At 42.1% G+C, this 23,756-nt stretch overlaps 1 protein-coding gene across 1 annotated transcript in view; it reads right to left on the bottom strand.

Moving 5' to 3' along the window:
- Positions 1-23,756, bottom strand: part of DDX54 (DEAD-box helicase 54) — a 33,125-nt gene that overhangs the window by 3,139 nt on the left and 6,230 nt on the right. The window contains exons 4-18 of the mRNA XM_089655416.1: positions 21,487-21,675; positions 21,307-21,356; positions 19,427-19,468; positions 19,224-19,319; positions 19,023-19,144; positions 18,463-18,524; positions 18,246-18,377; positions 16,349-16,559; positions 16,114-16,248; positions 15,800-16,027; positions 15,569-15,642; positions 14,629-14,823; positions 14,407-14,552; positions 10,284-10,391; positions 2,641-2,745 (exon numbers count right to left, since the gene is read on the bottom strand). Of these exons, the coding sequence (XP_089511542.1) occupies positions 2,641-2,745; positions 10,284-10,391; positions 14,407-14,552; positions 14,629-14,823; positions 15,569-15,642; positions 15,800-16,027; positions 16,114-16,248; positions 16,349-16,559; positions 18,246-18,377; positions 18,463-18,524; positions 19,023-19,144; positions 19,224-19,319; positions 19,427-19,468; positions 21,307-21,356; positions 21,487-21,675 (1,895 nt within the window). The remainder of the gene's footprint in view (positions 1-2,640; positions 2,746-10,283; positions 10,392-14,406; positions 14,553-14,628; positions 14,824-15,568; positions 15,643-15,799; positions 16,028-16,113; positions 16,249-16,348; positions 16,560-18,245; positions 18,378-18,462; positions 18,525-19,022; positions 19,145-19,223; positions 19,320-19,426; positions 19,469-21,306; positions 21,357-21,486; positions 21,676-23,756) is intronic.

Raw genomic sequence — 23,756 nt, 5'->3', positions numbered from 1 at the left:
TGAAACTCAGAGCAGCTTGTAGCACCTTATACCCAAAGCTGGCATCATAGAAGGCTTGAGGAACCACCAACGTGTGAACAGAAGCCCAGGTGGCAGCCTATGTAAATCTGAGAAATGGATGCCTTATGCTGAAAAGCCCATAAAGTACTAAAACATCTGGTAGATTGTGCTCTTAATGGTAACCATATCAATAGGTTCTAATGAAAACTGTGCCTGATCCACCTAGCAATGGTAAAGGGACAAGCAGGAAGGTCCTTTGGGGAACCTTCAGGAAGCATTAAAATGGGAATTTTGCAGCAGGGACGTAAATTCTAGTACGCACCACCATGCCCAGATAAAGGAGAGAAATTTCCCTAGAATATTTCAGAGCTAAATATAAGAAAACACAATATCTTAATGAAGATGGAAGGCACAGACCACCATGTGCAACAGTAAGAAAGGCTCCTTACCAGACAGGGTTGCTAACTCAGACTCTCCTTGCCAAGGTGATAGCCACCAAAACGGCAACCTTACTGGAAATGTAAGATAGGGAAAGATCCCTGGTAAGTTCAATGGATGGAAGGAATTAAACTACCAACTAGAAGGAGGACACCGTGAGACCCAAGACCTTCTTGCAAGCAGGAATTGAGAGCTTACTCTGGGCCCAGATACCCTGGCATGAGACCAAAGGGACGCCACATTCAGCATCAGGCCCAGGTACTCCTTTGTTTGAAAAGAAATTAGCAATGAATACTGGAGAGTGAGCATCCAACCAAAGTTGTACTGAGCCTGTACAGTCTGTTGGATGTTGACTGACAGGGCCTGGTCCTTCAACGGGAAAAGTGACAAATTGGTAATGCTGATTGCCCACAGAAAAACGCAAATATAGTGTTGGTGAGATGGAGTGTGCAGATAAGCATTCTAGATGTCTATTGAGGCAATGTCTGACCTTGCTTTTCATGCAAAACCTATGAACATGTAGGAACGAGTTGAGAGTCTTCAGATATAGATTAGGTTACACTCCCCCATTTATTGTGGGAACCATAAAGATATTCGGGCAGAAACCCTGAAAGCATTCTCCTTTTGGTATAGGGGTAATGACCCCTTGATTCAAGAGCTGCTGGAAAATAGCAAGCAGATCTGCCTACTGAATGGGAAGGGGACAAGTTAGAGAGCATGAAGTGGAGGATGCAGCGTGCCAAACTCCAGTTTGTAACCCCTAAAAACAACACTCTGGACTCAGACATCTTCACATCACTGTGAAGAGGCTTAGACACCAGTCGTGGATGGTTTGGACAGCCACGTCTTCTTATGACAGTATGTTCCTGTCTTGGGGTTAAGACTGAAAGCAAAAAATCCAGCTGACTACAGACAGGAGGGATCCACAAGGATGGAGTTGGTGTTTTAGACCATCTTCTTAGTCCAGATAGCAGGATCCACCAAGGCAAAGATAGCCTTAAGGGATATTAAACCTTGATTCTTTTTAAGCACTTTCGGTAGCAGATTTATTCATTTACTTCAGCACCTTTTTCTTTTAATCCTTGCCTATGTTCCCGTTTTAGCTGCCATGACCAGTATACCAGGTTTCCCATTTCAGGATTGCTCCTTTCACTTGTGGCATCTTATTGAGTTACGCTTCAATGCAGGAACTAGAGTTGTGTCTCCTTACTTTGTGTGCATCACAGATACATACAGCCCTATAGCCTAGGATGGCAAGGCACTCCAACTCCTCTCTCCACCAAGCTAACAGACTAACTTGAGACTGCACTGTCCACTGTTAACTTATTTCTTGTGGAGACCAGACATTCAGGGAAGCAGCACATAGAGCAGGAGCAAACATTGAAATCTGTTAATTGCAAGTGCTGGGGTAAGCATTTTAAACAAATAGTGTACTGAAGAATGTTTATTTTATTGTACTCAATGTGCTAAGCTAAGGTGACGAGCATTTAACACTACTTTAAAGAGGGCCTCTATCCTTTTATCTACTGGATCTTCAACACAGAATTGTCCTCCATGGGGACCCTGAGGGTCTTATTAAAGTCTAGCACAGGAAATGCCCATTTCCAAACTCACAAGGCGAGGCCGGCCTCCATACAGGACAGGCTCAACTAATGAATTGACAGAGAAGGAGTAAGCTGGTGTAGCACATTTTAGAAACCCGATACTTGAAACCTTTGGGGGAGCAGACTCAGGCTGCTCCCATGCAAAACAAGAGCATACAACTTCAATAGGTCTAGCAATAGTCTAGTTGAGCTTAGGGGAAATGTCTTTAACAGGTGTATCATCCTAAACCAATGCCTCAGAAGGTGGGGTGTTCAGATCATTTGACACCTTCTCTTGCACTGTGTCTGGCTCAAGGGCAAAGTCAAATACTGATTCCGGAGGGAAGGTAAAAAGGGACATACCATGGCCCCTGTTGTCCAGTGCCTCAACAAGGCAAGAAATCTCTGCCCATGAACTCAGATTTACAGAAAATTCCTCTATAGAGAGGAAGGAAGAGACGATGGCCCTGCCAAATTACCAGAAGAAAGAAGGTAGGATGAATGGGGGCAACCAGAGGAAAGGTTTTAAAAAGTGCAATGAAAATCTATTGAGTTGGGGAGATTCACCAAACCAGAAAAAGTATTAACAACCTAACAAATAAGCCATAAAAAAGGATACATGTTCGTCTTATAAGAGCTGCTGATAAGTCTTCCACTCTCTGTTCTTACTTTCTTTTTATCCTCATGTCCCCCAGCTCCCACAAACTTCTTTTTCTTACGATCCCTAAATGGAAAGATAAAGTGAGTATATGTAAAACACAGCCACCAAGTGACTTACTTCTAGGTTTCATTATTAGCAAGACTCAAAAGTAGTGCTGGACAAGCAACTAAAAGGCCTCATTTACACTGTGTGAATAACATACACTGAATTCCAGCAGCAAGAATCAGCAGATTCCTGCAGTTAGAATAACAGGTGTTTGCAAAGAGCTGTGGCCACTTAGACCTGGTTCATACCTATGTATTTTTGGTGCTTTTTGCAGAAACACACTACAGTCCATTTAACAGTTCCCTATGGGACACATTCACATCTATAATTTTTCTGCCGCTACGTTTTTGGAAAGGGCAGGGATGAGCAATTTGTATCGCCTGATGCCAAGGACATGGTTTCGGGCGTTGGGCAGGTAGTATTTTGAGGCCTACCCCACATATACAAACATAAACACACATTTCAGGGAGCCTACACCTGAAAAAGTTGATTGCGTCCCATTTGTTGCATACTGCCATGCACGCCGGAACGAGAGCAGTAGTTCTAGCACTAGACTTCCTACATAACGCTCCGTAAGTGATTACCTACATGGGGCTTTAAAAGTGTCACCTATAAAAAATATAGGGTACTAAAGTTTGTCGCCATTTCAGCAGTGCACGCAAATTTAAGGTTTGACATGTTTGGTATCTATTTACTTGGTGCAACCTCATCTTTTATATTTTACAAAAAAATTGGTAATTTATTGCCTTTTAGTGTCCTAAAATTACCTTAAGTGTGTTTTTCACTTAAATGTTGCATTTCCTAGACCTTTTGAGATAATATCATGTGACATAAAAAATTGGAACTGCCACTATTTTATTCTCTAGGGTCTCTGCTTTCAGAAAATACAGTTGTGTTCAAAATAATAGCAGTGTGTTGAAAAAAGTGAATAAAGCTCAAAATCCTTCTAATAGATTTTATTTCCATACACACAAATGCATTGGGAACACTACACATTCTATTCCAACTCAAAACATGAAGAAAAATATATCAAATTTGTGTTGTTCCTCTAAAAAAATTGAAGAAAAGTGAATATTAGAATGTTCAAAAAAATAGCAGTGTTTGTATTCTTCTTTACAAACTCAAACATTCACTATATAAACTGAAAAATGTTTGAAGATTTTGCTTTCCTTTGAATCACTCAATTAATATTTAGTTGTATAAGCACTGTTTCTGAGAACTGCTGTACATCTGTGTTGCATGGAGTCAACCAACTTCTGGCACCTGTGAACAGGTATTCCAGCCCAGGATGATTGGACTACATTCCACAGTTCTTCTCCATTTCTTGGTTTTGCCTCAGAAACTGCATTCTTGATGTCACCCCACAAGTTTTCTATTGGATTAAGATCCGGGGATTGGGCTGGTCACTCCATAACGTCAATCTTGTTGGTCTGCAACCAAGATGTTGCACGTTTACTGGTGTGTTTGGGGTCGTTGTCTTGTTGGAACACCCATTTCAAGGGCATTTCCTCTTCAGCATAAGGCAGCATGACCTCTTCAAGTATTCTGATGTATTCAAACTGATCCATGATCTTTGGTATGCGATAAATAGGCCCAACACCGTAGTATGAGAAACATCCCCATATCATGATGCTTGCACAACCATGCTTCACTGTCTTCACAGTGTACTGTGGCTTGAATTCAGTGTTTGGGGGTCGTCTGACAAACTGTCTCCGGCCACTAGACCCAAAAAGAACAATCTTACTTTCATCAGTCCACAAAATGTTGCGCCATTTCTCTTTAGGCCAGTCAATGTGCTCTTTGGCAAATTGTAGCCTCTTCAGCACGTCTTTTTTTCAACAGTGGGACTTTGTGGGGGCTTCTTGCAGATAACCAAAAAATTGATGAAGCGCTCAGCTTATAATGTACAGAACATAAATCAATAATATATATTGTATATTATAAACTACAAATCCAAACGTGATTAAATCATGTGAATAATAAACACACTCAATCCCCTATAAAATGACAATGGATAAATAGCGTGACATCAGCAATACAAAATGAACTAGTGCTCTGATAAGGTACCTAAATTCTAAAATTATATAAATGTGACAAACCAAACTCCTGATATGCCACCTAGTGGCTAACCAGATAAGTGAAAATTATTAAATGATAACACTGTGTTTTCAAAATGACAGGTGTAACGAAATATATAAATAAATCAAAAACAGTCCAAAATAATGTGATATCAAAACTGTGCAAATAATGTATAGTGTTCAATACACAGTGCTTCAAGACTTCATTCCATGCTGCAAACGTGCTCCTGGTGACACTCTGATGTGACTCCCCTGGACTAGCTAAAGTGCCTCCTCACCTTCTAAATTCAACCCAAAAGGGCCACAGAGGTTTATATTATAAGGATCTCGCCTCCCGGATCCATACCCCGCTTCCTGGATGACTTCGCCGCCTGGCTTCCCTTCTTCCTCTCCTCTGAGCTACCGACCATCATCCTTGGGGACTTCAATATCCCCATCAACGACAACAACCCGGCTATTTCCCAACTCCTCCACCTAACCTCCTCCTTCGCGCTCACACAGTACGCTCAATCCTCCACCCACATCGATGGGAACACCCTGGACCTCGTCTTCTCCCACCTCTGTACCCTCAACCAGTTCACTAACACCCCCTTCCCTCTCTCCGACCACCACCTCCTCACGTTCTCCATCTCCCCTTCCCCTAACTACCCCCCCCCCCCAAGGCGCCAAACCATCACCAGCCGCAACCTCCGCAACCTGAACCCGGCCCCCCTCCACTTGGCTGCCGACCGCCTACACGACAGCATCCTTCCACTGTCATGTCCTGACCTAGCCACCACCACATACAACGACTCACTGTCAGCTGCCCTAGACTCTTTGGCACCCCTAACCACATGCAACATCAAACCTAGACCGCTTCAACCATGGCAGAATGACCATACTAAACGCCTCAAACGTCGCAGTCGCGCGCTGGAGAGACTATGGCGCAAAACCAGGTCCCCTCGTGCGTTCTTCCTCTACAAATCTGCCTTCCTCGCTTACACCTCCTCCCTCCACGCCGCCAAGCAGGCCTACTTCGTAAACCTGATCAACACCCTCGCCGACTCTTCTCAACCTTCAACTCCCTGCTCTCTCCCCCCCTCCTCCACTCAGTACCTCACTCACCGCCCACGAGATTGCCACCCATTTTCACAACAAGATTGACGCAATCCGTAAGGACATAGTCAACTCGCAATCTACCTCCCCCCATCACCCCCTCATCTCTCCCCTCCTCTGACCTCGCAACCGCACTGCCCCCCACCACACCCAAGGCTCCGCTTACGGTAACCCCCCCAGCTCTATGCTCTTTCAGCCCTGCTACCACTGAGGAAGTCACCAGGGTCTTCTCAGAAGCCCGCCTCACTACGTGCCCCCTGGACCCTATCCCCTCTCATCTCCTCCGGTCACCCCCCTCCTCCCTCATCCGCTCCCTCACCCACATCTTCAATCTCTCCCTCTCTACTGGCGCATTCCCCTCCCCCCTAAAGCATGCGCACATCACCCCCATACTCAAAAAGCCCTCCCTGGACCCCACAGACCCAAACAACCTCAGACCCATCTCCCTTCTGCCACTCACTTCCAAGTTCCTTGAGCACTTAGTCTATGATCGCCTGAGCACCCACCTAACTGACAACAACCTCCTTGACCCACTACAGTCCGGCTTCCGTCCCAAACACTCCACCGAAACCGCCCTCCTCAAAATCACTAACGACGTGCTAACCGCCAAAGCCGACTAGTCTGTCCTCCTTCTCCTGGACCTCTCCGCGGCCTTCGACACAGTTGACCACCCCCTCCTCCTTAATAAACTACTCTCCCTTGGCATCAGAGACACCGCTCTCTCCTGGTTCTCCTCCTATCTATCCCAACGCTCCTTCAGCGTTTCCTACAACGGTGCCACCTCCCCTCCCCCTCTCTGTTGGGGTCCCCCAAGGCTCTGTCCTCAGACCCCTTCTCTTCTCCATCTACACATCCTCCCTTGGCAAACTCATACACTCCCACGGCTTCAACTATCACCTCTACGCTGATGACACTCAAATTTACCTCTCCACCCCTCACCTCACCCCCACAGTCTCCGCCCGCATCACTCACCTCCTAAACGACATCTCAGACTGGATGTCGCTCCATTTCCCCCACATTAACCTCTCCAAAACCGAGCTCTTCATCTTTCCCCCTGCCCACGCCCCCCCCATCCTCTCCATCACTACCAACACCACCACCATCAATCCCGCCCAGCAAGCCAAAGTCCTTGGCGTCACTTTGGACTCAAACCTTTCCTTCCAACCTCATGTCAAATCACTTACAAACACATGCAGGCTCCACCTCCGCAACATCGCCAAGATACCCTCCTTCCTTACCCCAGACACCACTAAACTACTCGTACACTCCCCGATTATCTCACGCCTTGACTACTGCAACTCCCTTCTCACCGGCCTGCCCCAGTGCAGGCTCTCCCCGCTTCAGACCATCCTGAACTCAGCGGCCAGACTCATCCACCTCACCAGCCGCTCCACCTCTGCCACCCCCCTCTGCCTATCCCTCCACTGGCTCCCGGTTGCCCAACGCATCAAATTCAAACTGCTAACTCTGACCTACAAAGCCATTCACAACACTACCCCTAACTACCTCACCAACCTGATTCCCAAGTACCACCCTACCCGTACCCTTCGCTCCTCACAGGACCTCCTTCTGTCTTGCTCCCTGGTCGTCTCCTCCTCCCACGCACGACTGCAAGACTTCTCCAGGTCCTCCCCCATCCTCTGGAACTCACTACCCCCAATCCATCAGATTGTCGCCTTCCCTCCTCACCTTCAGGCGCCCCCTGAAAACCCACCTCTTCAGGGAAGCCTACCTCAGGTCCCCCTCGGGGTAATGGATTCCTCTTAGACCACTCTCCTCGCAATATGGACTCAGATATACAGGCCATGTGTACTGGATAACATGTGAGTGTCCATTTCTTGGTGTTTTTAAAGTGAATTAAAACGGTGTTGCACTATGGAAATCTGTTTTTTGTTTTAATACACATGCCCTGTATATCTGAGTCCATATTGCGAGGAGAGTGGTCTGAGAGGAATCCATTACCCCGAGGGGGACCTTAGTGGATTCGGTGGAATCAGTGGAGACATTGGAGCCAGGTTGAGATCCTTATAATATAAAGCTCTGTGGCTCTTATGGGTTGAATTTAGAAGGTGAGGAGGCACTTTAGCTAGTCCAGGGGAGTCACATCAGAGTGTCACCAGGAGCACATTTGCAGCATGGAATGAAGTCTTGAAGCACTGTGTATTGAACACTATACATTATTTGCACAGTTTTGATATCACATTATTTTGGACTGTTTTTGATTTATTTATATATTTTGTTACACCTTTCACTTTGAAAACACAGTGTTATCATTTAATAATTTTCACTTATCTGGTTAGCCACTAGGTGGCATATCAGGAGTTTGGTTTGTCACATTTATATAATTTTAGAATTTAGGTACCTTATCAGAGCACTAGTTCATTTTGTATTGCTGATGTCACGCTATTTATCCATTGTCATTTTATAGGGGATTGAGTGTGTTTATTATTCACATGATTTAATCACGTTTGGATTTGTAGTTTATAATATACAATATATATTATTGATTTATGTTATGTACATTATAAGCTGAGCCCTTCATCAATTTTTTGGTTATTTGAACATGTCCTGTGGTATAGGGAATAGGTGATAGCAGATGGCTTTTTAGTTAGGTATTCTGTGGAGCGCATGAGGACCTCTGTTTATAATTACTTCTTGCAGATAGCTTGGCTTCACATAGGCGTCTTCTAATTGTAACAGTACTCACAGGTAACTTTACACCTTCTTTGATCTTCCTGGAGCTGATTGTTGGCTGAGTCCTTGCCATTTTGGCTAGTCTTCTATCCATTCGAATGGTAGTTTTTCGCTTTCTTCCACGTCTTTCAGGTTTTGGTTGTCATTTTAAAGCATTTGCGATCATTTTAGCTGAGCAGCCTATCATTTACTGCACTTCTTAACATGTTTTCCCCTCTCCAATAAACTTTTTAATCAAGGTACGCTGTTCTTCTGAACAATGTCTGGAACGACCCATTTTCCTCAGAATGTCAGAGAGAAATGCACTGTAACCAGCATGTACAACATTTGCTGCCTTCCTTCCTTAAATAAGGGCAATAATTGCCACCTGTTTTTCAAAGAATGAATGACCTCACTAATAGAACTCCACACTGCTATTATTTGGGGGGGGCTATGCAATCTTCAGGCCTAAAGTTATTTTTTTAAATGTGTGCAAAAACAACATAAAAAGAGCTCTGGCAGCAAAAGGGAAAGAGGAGAAGTTCACCTTTGGGAACATATTACATGTTCCACCCTAGGCAACACAAGGAACAGAGAGAGAGAATCATATATATACACACACACACACTCTCTCTCTCCCCCTCCTCCTCTCTCCCCCCCCCCTCTCTCTCTCCCATTCCCTCTCCCAGATCAGATAGGACTGCACACACACAATGTATGATTACCCCCCCCCCCCAATCCAAGGGCTGCTGATCTCCCCTTCCCTCTATCTCTCTCTCCCTTTCCCGCTCTCTCTCTCAGATTGTATTGGACTGCACACACACACACACACACACACACAATGTATGATTCCTCCCCCCCCCCCACCACACACACACACACACGCAATTCAAGGGTTGCTGACCACCAGGCAGCGGGAAATGTGGGCAGGGGGTGGTAATCATAATGTGTGTGTGCAGTCCCATATGATCTGTCATGATCATGGAGCTCAGCGGAGAGCGGCCACTCAGGAACACCAGGGCACCCCCTCCATCCGGCCAGGTCTGTCTCTACCTCCAGCAGCAAAAAGAGAGGAGGAGAAACCTCAAACTGGCTTTCAGTTGCTGGAGGGAGAGATACACAGTGCATCCTTCTGCAACTGCTCTCCCCCACCACACCGATCCTCCTGCTGTCTGGGCCACCTACAGGAGTACTGGTGGTACCCCTCAGATGATGGCCCTGCATGGCTCTGTCCGCCACTGCTCACCAGGTCCCTGCTTCTGGGGGGCAGTGCTGCCCCCCTAAAAATTGCTGCCCTAGGCAAATGCCTTGTTTGCCTCGCAGTAGAAATGTCCCTGACTACCGTCTCTTACCCTGTACCAGTTTTCTCTCACTTTCTGTCTGTCAAAACCATTGTCAGCAGGACAGAAAGTGAGAGGAAATCTCTCTAATGGAGCCCTGGATAGCAGCAAAAATCCAAATAGGTGTTCAACTCCTTCCTTACTCTATATAAAAAAGCAGAAAAAAAAATTGTCTGGAAATACACTGGAAATTGTTTAAATTTTTATATAAAAAAAATGTACTTAGAAATACAAAAATAAAAAAAGTAAACTAGAAAAACAAAAAACAAAGTTAGTAGGGAGTCTAAGTATTTATAATGAAGGATTACCCATAACTAACTCATTATTTTCAGTAACACAAGAAATGCCAACCCTTCCACAGTAAACTCACCACTTCAGGATATTCTTGTTTTTGTTGAGATCCTCAGCCTGGTCCCCAAGCAAATCCAGCACTGCCCCTGCTGCTGCCTGTTCAAAGCTGCTGCCTCCAATACTCAGTCTATATTAAAACAGAGAATAAAAATACAATAATTTAAGTGTATAAAAATACAGTAACCCTAAAAAACAAAAAAAATGAAAACGAAACCAAATGAAGCAGTAAATATAATCACAGACCTGTGCAATTCATACCATGTAAAATCCGAAAAGTGCGTAAACACCTTGATTGGGCCAGGTTTGTGACAGCATTACTTTAACTGCAGCCAACATATGTACAACTCAACTTCAACTATTTAGGCCATTGAAAACATTTTTCTTAAGCCTTGCTTAACTTGAAATAAGCAGACCAAGCCAAGCCTTCCTGGGGAGAATTGTCAGAACTAAGACTCACTGCCTTACAACGAACAAAAAAAAAAAAAAAGTGGCAAAACCGTGGAACATACTTCTATCCACTGAAATAATGGGAGGGCGCTCTCCGCTGTCCTGGTAGAATCCTGGAAATTGAGTTACCAGGTAATGAACGGTGCTTTACCCAATCTTCTTCCAGAACAGCACATGAAAAGGATACATGAGAAATCATTTCCTTTCCAGGTCAAATGTTTTTTACTCATAAGAATAAAGTAGATCAGGAAAAATACCTCACAATTACCACTAAATGGTTCGAATTACAGGAAATAAATGCTTAATTCCTATGATCACCAGCTCAATGCAGTGGCCAAAATGTGGTATTTTCTAAACCACTTTATTTTTATGGATATAAAACACTGGAGAGGAAATGATTTGCTACCATTCCTTTTTGCCCCCATTCACACACAAACCTGGAGAGAAAACAGTTTAAAACAATTGTTTCTGCCCCCATTGGCACAGAACAAATGTACATACAGTTGCACAAACACTGGTATCCAACAAGAGGACCCCCTTCAACTCCTAGACCTGAACATAACCAAAAGGTCTTGTCTGGAACAGAAGCAAAATATGAGTCACATAAATAGGTAATATTTTTTAAATGCACACAAACTTGAATCCCCTAATACACTTGGGTGGGAGATGGTCACAGCCTCCAAGCTTCTAAAATCTTAGCAAACCCAGACCTAGTGGTAAATTAAAACTGCTCACACCCAAAGAAGAAGTGGCAAACATTTAACCCTGGAGGCTATAACCAGTGCAATCAGAAGTCAAACACTTTCATGTGATAATGAACACTTTTAAAAAACACGAACATTGGCTGTTAGATTTGTGTACCATTGTATATCCTCCAGCACATGTTATGGTTTGGACTCCTGTAAGGCCTTTGATAGTGTTGAATGGCAATGTCTATTCCATATACTGCAACTTTATGGCTTTGGACCCCTATATGATAGCTTGGATACATCTCCTCAATACTAACCCTGCAGTCAGAATTAGAGTAAACTCCCATATTAATGATGCCTTCTCGATACATCGAGGCACTCAACAGGGGTGCCCCCTGTCCTCCCTTTTATTTACCCTGGCAATAGAGCCTCTTGCCATTCGTATCCACTACTCCCTTACTTTTCAAGGTCTTCCGATTAGTACAACAGAGGAGCACATTTCCCTCTATGCAAAAACACATTGGTTAAATTATCTGACCCCCATGACTCCTTGTACTCTCTACTACAAGAAATTACTACATTTGGTGATTATTCTTGCTTCCAGGTGAATTGGGATAAATCTGGTAAATCTGGCTTATTCCCCTTGGACCAGGCAGCAACATCTATGATTTACCGAGTCCAGATTGCAAGTTGTAACCCTGTTTAGGTAACTGGGTGTCAAGGATCAATTACCATTATCTTTATATATTGTCAACAATGTTTGTCTGTTGATATCCCAGCTGCAACTATGGATAGACCTACCACTGGATTTAATGGGCAGGGTCAATATTCTTAAAATTATCTTCCTAAACTGTTGTATGTTCTAGCCAATTCCCCTTGTAAAATACCAAAATCAATCTTCAAACAAATTGATACTATTTGCACAGCATTTTTCTGGCAACGTCGCCCTCCTATAATAGCGCTGGAGGTGCTGAGGTTGCCAACCCATTTAGCGAGTGTTGCCTACCTTAAGTTTTATTTGTAGGATTCATAATTAGATGTATCCCGCCTCAGCTAATGCCTGTACTACCACTGAAGCAGCAATTGCTTTATCGTTGGAGACCCTTTATAATATTATTTACAGGCATCGAGTGCCCACAGGTATTACAATGTTAAACAATTCCTTCTTGTTTTGCACAGTGGTAACCCGTGTATATAATGCATCTTGGTGGATATCTCCCAATAACCCTCTGTGGTTTAATCCTACACTGCATGAGCTATATTCTTTATCCAACCTCAAACGGTGTCTTCTCGAGAGGTTAAGCATTTATGACATCTTTTTATTGTGCAAAGGCTTCAAAGCATATAACCAAAGATCTTTTGGCTATACTTCTGTGGATCACAGGAGTGCAGTTCGTTCTGTACTCCTGTGACCCATTTTCAGCTGGCAGTGGGCTGAAGCCCTCTATCAGCTGACGTCACTCAGCCTGTCCAGGTTGGGGAAAGATCCCGATTTCAAAGTTAGGATCCACCCCAGAGTCTGGAGCGGCACCTGGCTCAGCTTCTTAGTAAGCCGCTGAGAGCCCAAGCCAGCCGCTTCCTCTCCCTCCACAGTCCAGTGCTCTGCTCACAGCGATCAGATGGGCATATGAACGTGTTCTCACCCTTAGAGCCGGTAGGGGACAGATGCAGCATTGGACCAATGCTGCATCAACTTAGGCAAGTACAATCTGGGGGGTGGGGGAAGAAGCCAAACTTCTCTGTTAAGTTCTTTCAAAAGTTACAGGCAGACTAATTTGCCATCCAATTACTTATTTTACTAATATCAACTTCGCCATGCAGTACGTGTACAATTTGGGTCACTGGATAACCCCATACAAGTGCCACCCTTAGAAAAAAAAAATGCTAAGATGACCTGATCCTACCAAGCTTATTTCTACCAACTTCTCTGTCCTTGTGACAGATTCCAATCCCAGGTTCCAAACTGCTCAGGTAAGATGGGCCTCATTGGATATACCATTTACAGACACAGAATAGTCTGAATTTAGTGCCACCTACAAAAATTCTTTTATTTCTTCCAAGGATAGAATTATAGAACTGAAAGTTTTTCATCATTCTCACCTCCAACAACCCTAGTACTGCCAGGCGGAAGTGCTAACCATTTAGCCAATGTGCTGCCTCGTTATGTATGTATATAGGAGCCTCCTGCTAGATTACATAAAATGGGTTTACGACCCTCAGCAGACAGTTTCAGAAGTTTTGCTCAGCTTGCTGATTTCCCACATTGCCTTTGGACCTGCCCGATAGTCCAGGGATTTTGGGAGGAAGTAGGCTCCTTTATTTCTTCTATGCTGTGCTTACCTAATATTTTACTTCCCAAAAACTGTCTCCTGGGAATCTTTGGAGACCTGGAACTTTCTCAATATGCCAAAAGATTATTTTGCATATTATAATTTTTTTCTAAGATAAAACTTTTATTGTCCTGGAAAGCGTCGGTTTTATCTACACTGGCCTACTGGCTTAAACTTGTTAATAACAATCTCCCCTTGTATAAACTCACTTTCAAGGTTAGGAAAAACCCAAAGTGTTCATTAAAATATTGGGCAGGTAGCTTTCTAATCCCCTTACTTTGACCTCTGAATCCAAAATACTAGTGTGGTCTTTCCATGATTATGAATAATGTATGCTTTATTGTGGAGTACATAACTTCTGCTCGTTATGTACTAAGTGATTTCTACATTTGCAAGTTAATGAGACATGTGAGAAACTAAAGTGGCTTGCTTGTTTATGGTTTTTCTTTTGGATTGTGTGTATTGGGTTTCTCTTTGTTTACCTTTTTGCTAAAAAAAGGGACCTTAAACATGATGGCACTTTGACCAAATGGGCTACTTGACAGTGTTTCTTTTGAGGTAATAAAAATGATTAAAGGCATAAAAAATGCCGAGCAATATTTCTATTCAATATTTGGCAACGAAAGTTCACTTTGTGTATGTCTAACGTTAGTCTGCATGCAGTTATGCTCCTTACCCTTTTTCACTATCAAAGTCCTTCGGTCTGTATGGGATGTAATATTCTGCATCCTGAGTAGGTCCAGCTTTCTTTTTCTTCCTGCTGCTTTCAGTGTCTATTTTATCTGGACGCTTTCTTTTGCCAAGCACTTGTGAGAAGACTCCCTGGTAAATTGATATAAACCATCAGAGCAGATATTTAAAGGCAGAGACCCATGTAAGATTCTGTAGCTACAGTTACCTCCATATTTTCTTCAGAAATGTCTTGGCTGGCTGGCTGATCAGGTTTAACACTGGCTGGGGACTGTGTTGTACTATTTGCTTTCTCTTCCTGCAAACGCTGGAATTTGGAGATTACTTTGCAATCTTGATTTCTCTTGGCACGCATTACTTCACTGGCAGGTGTCTTATTAGTGGCATTTATCTCAAAGATTGTCTATGGACACATGGAAAATTAGAACAGTAATTGCAAAAGATCTTATAAAACAAGATTAGAGCACTTATTTAAATCCTTTAGCATAATTGAATCTCCCATTGCTGTGGCAATGTAACTCCTTTCAAAGGATTTCTGAGGCCAGACCTCCACTGCCTTAGAAAAAGACGAAAAAACCAAGCGGCTCCTAGTGTTCAAGCAGCCTGGGAAGGGAGGTGCAGGCTCTGCCTTTGCTGATTCTAACAAGGGTTCAACTTAGATCTGTAATTTGCATTTCTGAGAAAGTGGTAAAGCATTTTAGGCTGTGCAAGTCACTTGAATTTTATTTTACAGTCATTTTTTAATCCCTTTACTAATGAACATAAACATAAAAAAGTCTTCTGAAGACAAGAACAGAAAACCACACCAAAACAGAAAAATCTACAAATAGAACGTGGGCAAGATATATGGTAGCTGTCACTCCCTTGTTTTTGAAAGGGTGGACACTTCATTCTCCACCCTGATCTTTGGTTCTCTACATGACAAGTCAATGATGTATGTGCATTAGAGGTGGGGGGAAACCTGATAAGTACATGATCTGATACACTCACTCTAGGTTGTGATTCACTAAACAATAAAGAACAAAGAAAGCCCCAGTACCTAGATCATTAAAACTAGGTCACCAATAACAACTAATAAATTTGTCTCTTGACTGATCCCTTTTAAAACTCAGGTAAGGGCAAAACTGTTAAAGTATAATATAACTAACCGCTTTTGATTTATACGATTTAATGCTGTCCACAAACTTCAGTCTCTGAATTTCTTCCCCACCAAGGCGAGACCCTGAAAATGAACAAATATTAGGCAAAGAAGAATTAGATAAGGATAAAATTTAGAGATGGAAAAGTAAGAAAGAAATAAGACATACAATGGGACCAAGTACACATGTCTGACAGGTAAATAGATATGAAGGGACAAGGACAACATGAAGGTCACTCACAAAACAAGGGATGTACTCCCAACTGATTGTAACTGGCCTCTTTGACACGTTTCACAGACTCTGGAGCTGGGGCTGGTCTGGATTTGCTGTACTGTTTGTAAGCATTCTCAGAGATGCGATGCAGGTTCTGCAGTTCTAAAGACCGCTCATGATCTGTGATCAGCAGAGCATCTTCATCATCTATCAAACTTTGGGGGACTCGTCCTAGAGCTCCATCCGCTTCTTGATCTGTAAAAAGAAAGACCACATGAAGGGACCCACAACTTTTTCTTTTAGGCTTTTAGGATTATCGCTACCAAGACTTTACAATCCACCTGAATCAGTCTGTGGGTCTCCTGCCAGTTTCAAGGGTCTTCCTAGAAAGAGGTGGAGATCATACACATAAGGTGTTTCATCATGAGCTACCAGAGAATAAGCTGTGCCACTCCGACCTGCTCTAGCCACGCGACCTGGTTAACGAAGAAAGCAACGCATGAGATTACCACAAAAATAAGACAAGACATTAATAGTTCCTAAAGTATTCATCAGCAGATCCAGTTACATCCTTACCTACACGGTGCAGGAAAAGTTTGGCTTTTGGAGGGAAGTTATAATTGATGACATTGTCAAGCATAGGTATATCAATACCGCGAGCTGCTACATCTGTGACCAATAAAGAACGTACTTTTCCATGCAGAAACAAACCCAGGTTAATCTTTCTGGCAGTCTGATCAAGAGAACTGTATATATGGGAACACGGGATACCTTGCATATCCAGCATCTAGGTGGCAAAAAAGGGAAGAGATGCCTTACATATAGGTAAACAGTGTCAAGAAGATTTTCAACGGGAAGAATAAAAACATTCAGCTAAAACAGTTCTTCAAAGTTCAACGAGAACCTGGCAGCTATATCCCTAAGCCCTAGTTCACACAGAATGTAACTTTGAAATTGCGGTACTTCACTTGAGATAGCATGATTTCAAAGCCGCAAGTCAGAGGGATTTCAGGTGTGACATCTATGTGACTTCATGTACACATTACAAATCATAAGATGTGGGGGATGCATTAGTTTTCCTTTTAGTTTTTTTCCCTCTATTTTCACCTGGTGATCTGGACAGTAACACATCTCCTGTATTACAGTGCTTGCACTGTGGTTGAAGGAACACAAAGGGCACAACAAAGAGAAGCACTGTCAGTATGGGGGGAGAGGGGTGTCAGATTTAAATGTAGATTTAGATACACTAACAAAAACAGAAGCAAAACTCCAGCTCATACTTACAGCAACTGGTTTTTTTTCTTTTGGAATAAAAGTCTTACATAAATAAAAGCCGACTATTGTAAGTGTCCCTCTCTGTGGCAAAAGGTCTGGGCTAACACTCTTAATGTGGAAGTAAACCCACTTTGTATATTTTTACCTACAGGTAAGCTTATAATAAAGCATACCCGTGCCGTTCCTTGAGAACACTGTGCTGTATCCCGAGACTCCCGTTCGCATGCGCGAGAGTGACGTCATCGTGGCCCAGCCAGTCAGATGACTGGAGCTTGTGAACCCGGAAGGAAGACTGGGTGAAGATGGATATAGCGGTGAGCTGCTGGAAGGCTTTGTTTTAAGATAAGCTTTACATAATATGTGCTAGCATGTGATGCATACTAGCACATTATATCTGTACCTTGCAGGGTATTTTTTTTTAATGGAGGGGGTTTACTACTGCTTTAACTGATAAATTTGCAGGACAGCTTGATCTGTTGAAAAACAGACAGACATACTGTCCAGATCACCAGGTAAAAACATAAAAAAATTAAAAAAAAAAGAAAAGTAATGCAGCTATCACCTCTAAGAACTGATAAGCTGAAGTATAATACATGTTTGCTTCTGAGTTTAATACCATGTTGGTGTTTTTTTTTTTTTTTATAAAAGAGGACCCATTTGACTTTAATGGTGCAACCTCTGTTTCCATCTATCATTGTCCATATGTTTAATCCCACCCCATTAAAAGTAGACAATGCTTGCATGAACATGTCATGTTAGATGTCATTTGTTTGAAAATTAAAAACAAAAAAAAATTTTCTACACTAGGATCTATATAAATTAGATATAAATTAGATATAAGCCACTCCAAACTTAACATATGCAACATACAGATGGACTTCCAGCCACCCCATGCCTTCATACAGAACATTCTAAGTTCTAGGCACAAGGTAGGGGTCTATGTTGGCTGCAATCTGATATGTTTAAAAACAGAGTGGGACAAATTGACTAGGTTAATAATAAATTAAAAGAACTTGCATATGCTAGCTATAGTAGGGGCCTGTTGATGAATGCACATAAAGTACAAATGTATAATATTAGGCATTCTTTAATGCATTTACAAGCTTAATATAGTCTCCATTCATTTTTACATTAGATATATCCCCGCACCTCTGTAAGTCATACACTTGGCTATACATGCATCTGTTTTTGCTCTGACCTCTTTCAGATACTCAGCATGGTGTTTGGTGGCCACAAAGATGACCGTTTGTTCCTGAGGTTTCACAATGCAGCGCAATAGATGTAGAAGCACAGCAGGTTTATCTTCTGCCCTCACATGAAAAAATGCCAGCTTGGGTTGGAGGAAAAAAAAAAAAGTATCAGTATCAGTTCTAGCAGAAATGAAAGGCTACCTACACGTCATTCCATCGTTTTACCTTTAATTGATCACTCAGCTTTGTATCAACATCCAGACGGATTAGCACAGGTTCAGTAAGACCTATGGTGGCGGGGGAACAAAACAAAACAAAAAAAAAAAAAATATTTTATTACACCACTTTCTACCATGGTAACAGTAAAATCCTTTTATTGGAGAACAGAATAGTTTTATAATGTTTATGATGCTTGACATTAACTTTGCTGCTCTCTCCTATGGACGATACTGCTCTGGACATAAAATACTTAACCAGTTTTTAGCCAAGGCATAGAGATGCAAAACTTTAAAAGGACTTATCTTCCTGTGTTTTCTGGCTATTTTCAGAGCTACAATTTTTCAAAGGACTCAATCCACTGAGAGTGGGAAATGGGGTGTCCATCCTCTTATGTATAATCTTTGGACTGCTTTCCTAAGTTAGGTGTGTAGCTCAGATGGGAAAGCAACATACTCAAAAATCCAACCAGCTATAGACTAGGCTTATGCTGTACGTTACAGATCTCCTGTGTCCCTAGATGAACGACCAATGTTTTTGTCTTAGGGCAGTGGATGTAGCAATTTTACCTGCACGGGCAAATTCTAGCAGCATCTTGGGAAGAGTGGCTGAGAAAAGCAAGGTTTGGCGATTTTCTGGAAGACGGGCGAGGATCTCCTGAAGCTGCTCGGCAAACCCCATTTCAAAAAGTCTATGACAAGCATAAAGAAAACACAGTGAGCAACTGACATGGAGTACAGGTTAACCTCAGTATACAAAAAGCTACTTACCTGTCTGCTTCATCAAAAACTACATACTCCACACTGCGTAACTTCAGATTCATCTCTACTGCCACGTGCATCAGACGGCCAGGGGTAGCAATGATTCTAAATAAAAAACATATTTTAGGCATTCAACAATCACGTACAAGCACAATCAGTCTTCAGTGGTGTTTGAGGAACAGAAGACCTAAAGAATGACAAAAATTACTCACATATCAGGATTTTCATGTAGAGCAGCAAACTGATCTTCCATCCTACAGGCAAAGATACAATGATATACTGTTAAGTGTACCGCAGAAGGAGGACATTATGAATACGTTTGAAGCAGGCCATAGAAAAGTTGAAAAAAGAAAGGTTCTGTCAATCGAAAAAGGAAAATAGCTCATATGGTTGTACCATCAATTGTTTCGGTCGTCTAAAAAAAAAAACCCAGCATGTTGGATGAGGCACTTTCGATTGCGACATGAAAATCACATTTCGCAGCTGGCACACTAATGATCCAAAACGCAGATTTGACGATCGACACAAATTTTGTTAGTTTTTCGACTCATCAATGGACTGCTTAAGTCAGAGGGGTGTGACTGATGGGCTGGTCTCTTAGCTGAAAGCCTCTCTGTCATTTACCTTAAACCGGAGTTGTATACGTATGCGGCAGAAACTGCATGCCATATTATATGTGGTCAGTGTGCTCTATCTGTGCCAGCACCTGAATAAAGAGTGTAAAACTGGGAGACGGATACTGCAGGCTTAGAATGACACCAATCTGTATTGGTATTTGACAATACGCCTGCTGTTACATTTGTTCACCTGAAAGCCCTCCTGTGTTCCTTTAAACAGTTTCACTATGTTACTAGAGGCCTGATTTTCCTGCATTCAGAACCAAGCCCCACCAACTGCCCCCTCCAATATGATCTATGAGTGTAACTCAGTTGGCCAACAATGGCTTTCATTTGGCAGAGCTTAATTCTGATGTTAAGCTACTAATAATGTAAGATTAGTAAAGCTGCTAATAATGTAAAACTAGTTTAAAAGAGGCACATAGACAAGGGTTTTCTGATACAATGTGATATCGGCTTTTTAGCTGAACCTTTACTTTGACCTTTTTGCTGCCAGAGCAGTTTCTTTTTTTCATCTTTTGCACACATGCTGAAATCAAATAGGTCTGAATATTACTTAAAACCCACAAAATATTATAGATTTTCTGAAAGCAGGAACCCTGTAGAAATAAATTTTGGCAGTTATCAAATGCAAAATTACAGTACAAGTTACACTCAAATTAATTTTAGTGCCCACAAACACGATAAAACACGGAAAAAAAAAATAAATTATATATATATATATATATATATATATATATATATATATATATATATATATATATAAAAAATGAAAAACATAAAAGATGTACCAAGTAAGTAGATACTAAACATGCCCAGTCTCCAAACTGCGCATACCCATGAAACTATGGTACTCATAATTGTCCACAGGCCATGCTGTAAAAGCTTTTATGCGCATCAATTTAGAGTTAACAGTGAATCATGGCCCTAGAATTATTGCTCCTCACACTGGCATACTGGGTGATAACTAACATGCGTGTCCCAATTGTTGATTTTGTACACAAGCGGTTTTGAGAAACGTGCCTATATGTGCATGTACAGGAGGGTTTCATTTTAATTTTTTTTTTTAATTATACTTAAAGTGGAACTATAATCTGCAACATTTATCCTTGCTACAACACTGTGGATGACTGCAAGGTCCCTGATACTTCACCTCTGGCTTCTTCCAAGTGTTGGCCTTCGACCATTTTGACTGGCCGGCTCATGCCAGAATGCACACTGAGCTGCACATGAAACATTCAACAAATGTTTGCCGATTGTCCCCCACTTCTCCTGCTATGGAGTTCCTATGTACCCAGGTGGGGGGCATTGGAGAACAGGATACTAGAGTGGGACTTAGGTCCAGCACATACCAGAGCCTGAAGAAGTAACCAAGCAGTTTTACAGCAATCTGAATAGTTTGTATAGGACAGCCAACTGCAGGAAAAGGTTAAAAAGTGTCTTCTTCCATTTATTAAGAAATCTGCAAAACTTACTTGTCCCCACCCAAAATAAGAGCAGTCTTCAAACCAGTAAATTTTCCAATCTGTAAGAGAAGACCATTATTAATTTTACTATTATAAATTGGAAATAGAAAAATGTTCACAACAGTGAAGAGGTGACAGAATGAGCAAGTAAGAACAGTTAAAAAAAAATAAAGTAATCACAACTTGTACCTCTTTGGTGAACTTCAGAGTCTGCAGGGCAAGTTCTCTGGTAGGTGATAAAATAAGGCCACGGACTCCAGTTTGTGCACTGTGAGCCTTCAGCTTCTCATACATCGGGATGAGGAAACAAGCAGTTTTACCACTGCCCGTTCGTGCCATAGCTACCACATCCTTGCCATCCAGAATGACAGGTATTACCTAGTAGAAAATAGAGACATTACATCTCTGCTGAGATACAAGTCTGGTACAGAAACCTACATGCCATAATGTATTCTAAGAAGCTACAGTGGGGAAGCCCTCTTGTTGGTGGGACTTGTAAGGCATACATTAGACAAAACGTTTTCTAACAAATGACAATTTACAAGAGTATTTTATTTATACAATCTTAGAAGAGGCATATAGTTACAACGTATGGCGGTATCACCAGATGTGATTATACAATGAATAGGCAGAGATGAGTCATGCATGTATATGCACTTGACACGTTTCGAGACCAATCATAATCTCTTCTTTAGCAGTGCTCAGAAAACATGAGGCCTATTATAAACATATCAATATATAGATCAGATCTTACATGGATACAACAGACAATATAATTACATTCATAATTATACACTTACATGTCCCCATTCAGGGGTGAAGAATATAGAAAAGACTGCCAATGAGTTAAAACCATTAATTAAGTGAATGTAGCCAGTGATTCCATAATCCTCTCACAACAGAAATGGAAAGAGAGAAACATGGAGAAACAACCGCCGCTCTGTTTGTCTCCTGGAGGGGCCCCGCCACAATCGCCAAAAGGCGACCAAAAAAGGTTGCCTGATCGCCAGTATTGTTGCAGATGATACTGTATGAGTATACAATGAGATATGAATAAATTGTGATAATACATATATACCAAAGAATCGATAGAGCCAGGAGGATTGGAAAAAGGGGAGCATTTACTGATGGTGCAAAAATTGGCAAGGAGCTCTTAAAGTGAGTAAATGATGATTTGACATCCAAATCCCATAGGGAAAAGACCTTTCTGGTATTAAATGCCTATAACAAATACAGGTGATAGTATCCAAGAAAGGGGCATATAAAGCCACTGATGTGGTAAAGAATTTCAAACAATTGTCCAAAAAAAAAAGAAAAAGAAAAAAGTATATATATAAGCGATATAAAGACTCTCAAAATGGTGTTTTTGCTTTTTTTCTCACTGCTCCTGTGTCTCCCCAGCGCACGGGGGCCTCGACTCCTGTTTTTGGGGTTGCTGGCCTTTAGGACCAGGATCTTGGGCGGCACGGATGTTCCACCAGAGAGAGGCTTGGCCTGCACTCTCCTCGGCCGCTTCTCTCCCTGGAATATGTTTCTCGTGATGTCATCACGCCATCGGCGGGGTGACGCCGCGCAGCTGAGGAGGGGTTGTTGCGGCCGGTCTGAGTGCCGAAAGGCCTGTGCTGACCCACTCTAGTTTTTCAGATGTTGACTGGAGTATTTTCAAGCCTTTCTGGGGGTATAAAGACACCATTTTGAGAGTCTTTATATTGCTTATGCAGCCACGATACCTTGCTTCAGCAGACCTGGTATATATATTTTTTTTTTGGGGACAATTGTTTGAAATTCTTTACCACATCAGTGGCTTTATATGCCCCTTTCTTAGATACTATCATCTGTATTTGTTATAGGCATATAATACCAGAAAGATCTTTTCCCTATGGGATTTGGATGTCAAGTCATCATTTATTCACTTTAAGTGCTCCTTGCCACTTTTGCACCCCCGTTAAATGCTCCCTTTTTCCAATCATCCTGGTTATGTCGATTCTTTGAGATAATAGATCACAATTTATTCATATCTCATTGTTTACTCATACAGTATCATCTGCAACAATATTGGTGATCAGGCAACCCTTTTTGGTTGTCTTTTGGTGGTTGTGGCAGGGCTCCTCCAGGAGACAAACGGAGCGGCAGTTGTTTCTTCTTGTTTCTCTCTCTTTCCACTTCGGTCATCAGAGGATTATGGACTCATTGGCTACATTCACTTAATTAATAGTTTTAACTCATTGGCAGTCTTTTCTATACTCTTTGCCCCTGAATGGGGCCATGTAAGTGTATAATTATGAATGTAATTATATTGTCTATTGTATCCATGTACGATCTGAGATACATATTGATATGTTTATTATAGGCGTCATGTTTTCTGAGCATGTCTGAAGGAGATTATGATTGGTCTTGAAACGCGTCAAATGCGAATACATGCATGACTCATCTCTGTCTATTCACTGTATAATCACGTC

This window comes from Staurois parvus, unplaced genomic scaffold, assembly GCF_062004578.1.
Source record: "Staurois parvus isolate SC_StPar_1 unplaced genomic scaffold, SC_StPar_1.0 ptg000840l, whole genome shotgun sequence".
NCBI classification, from domain to species: Eukaryota; Metazoa; Chordata; class Amphibia; order Anura; family Ranidae; genus Staurois; species Staurois parvus.
This window is presented reverse-complemented; position numbering and strand designations above follow the sequence as displayed.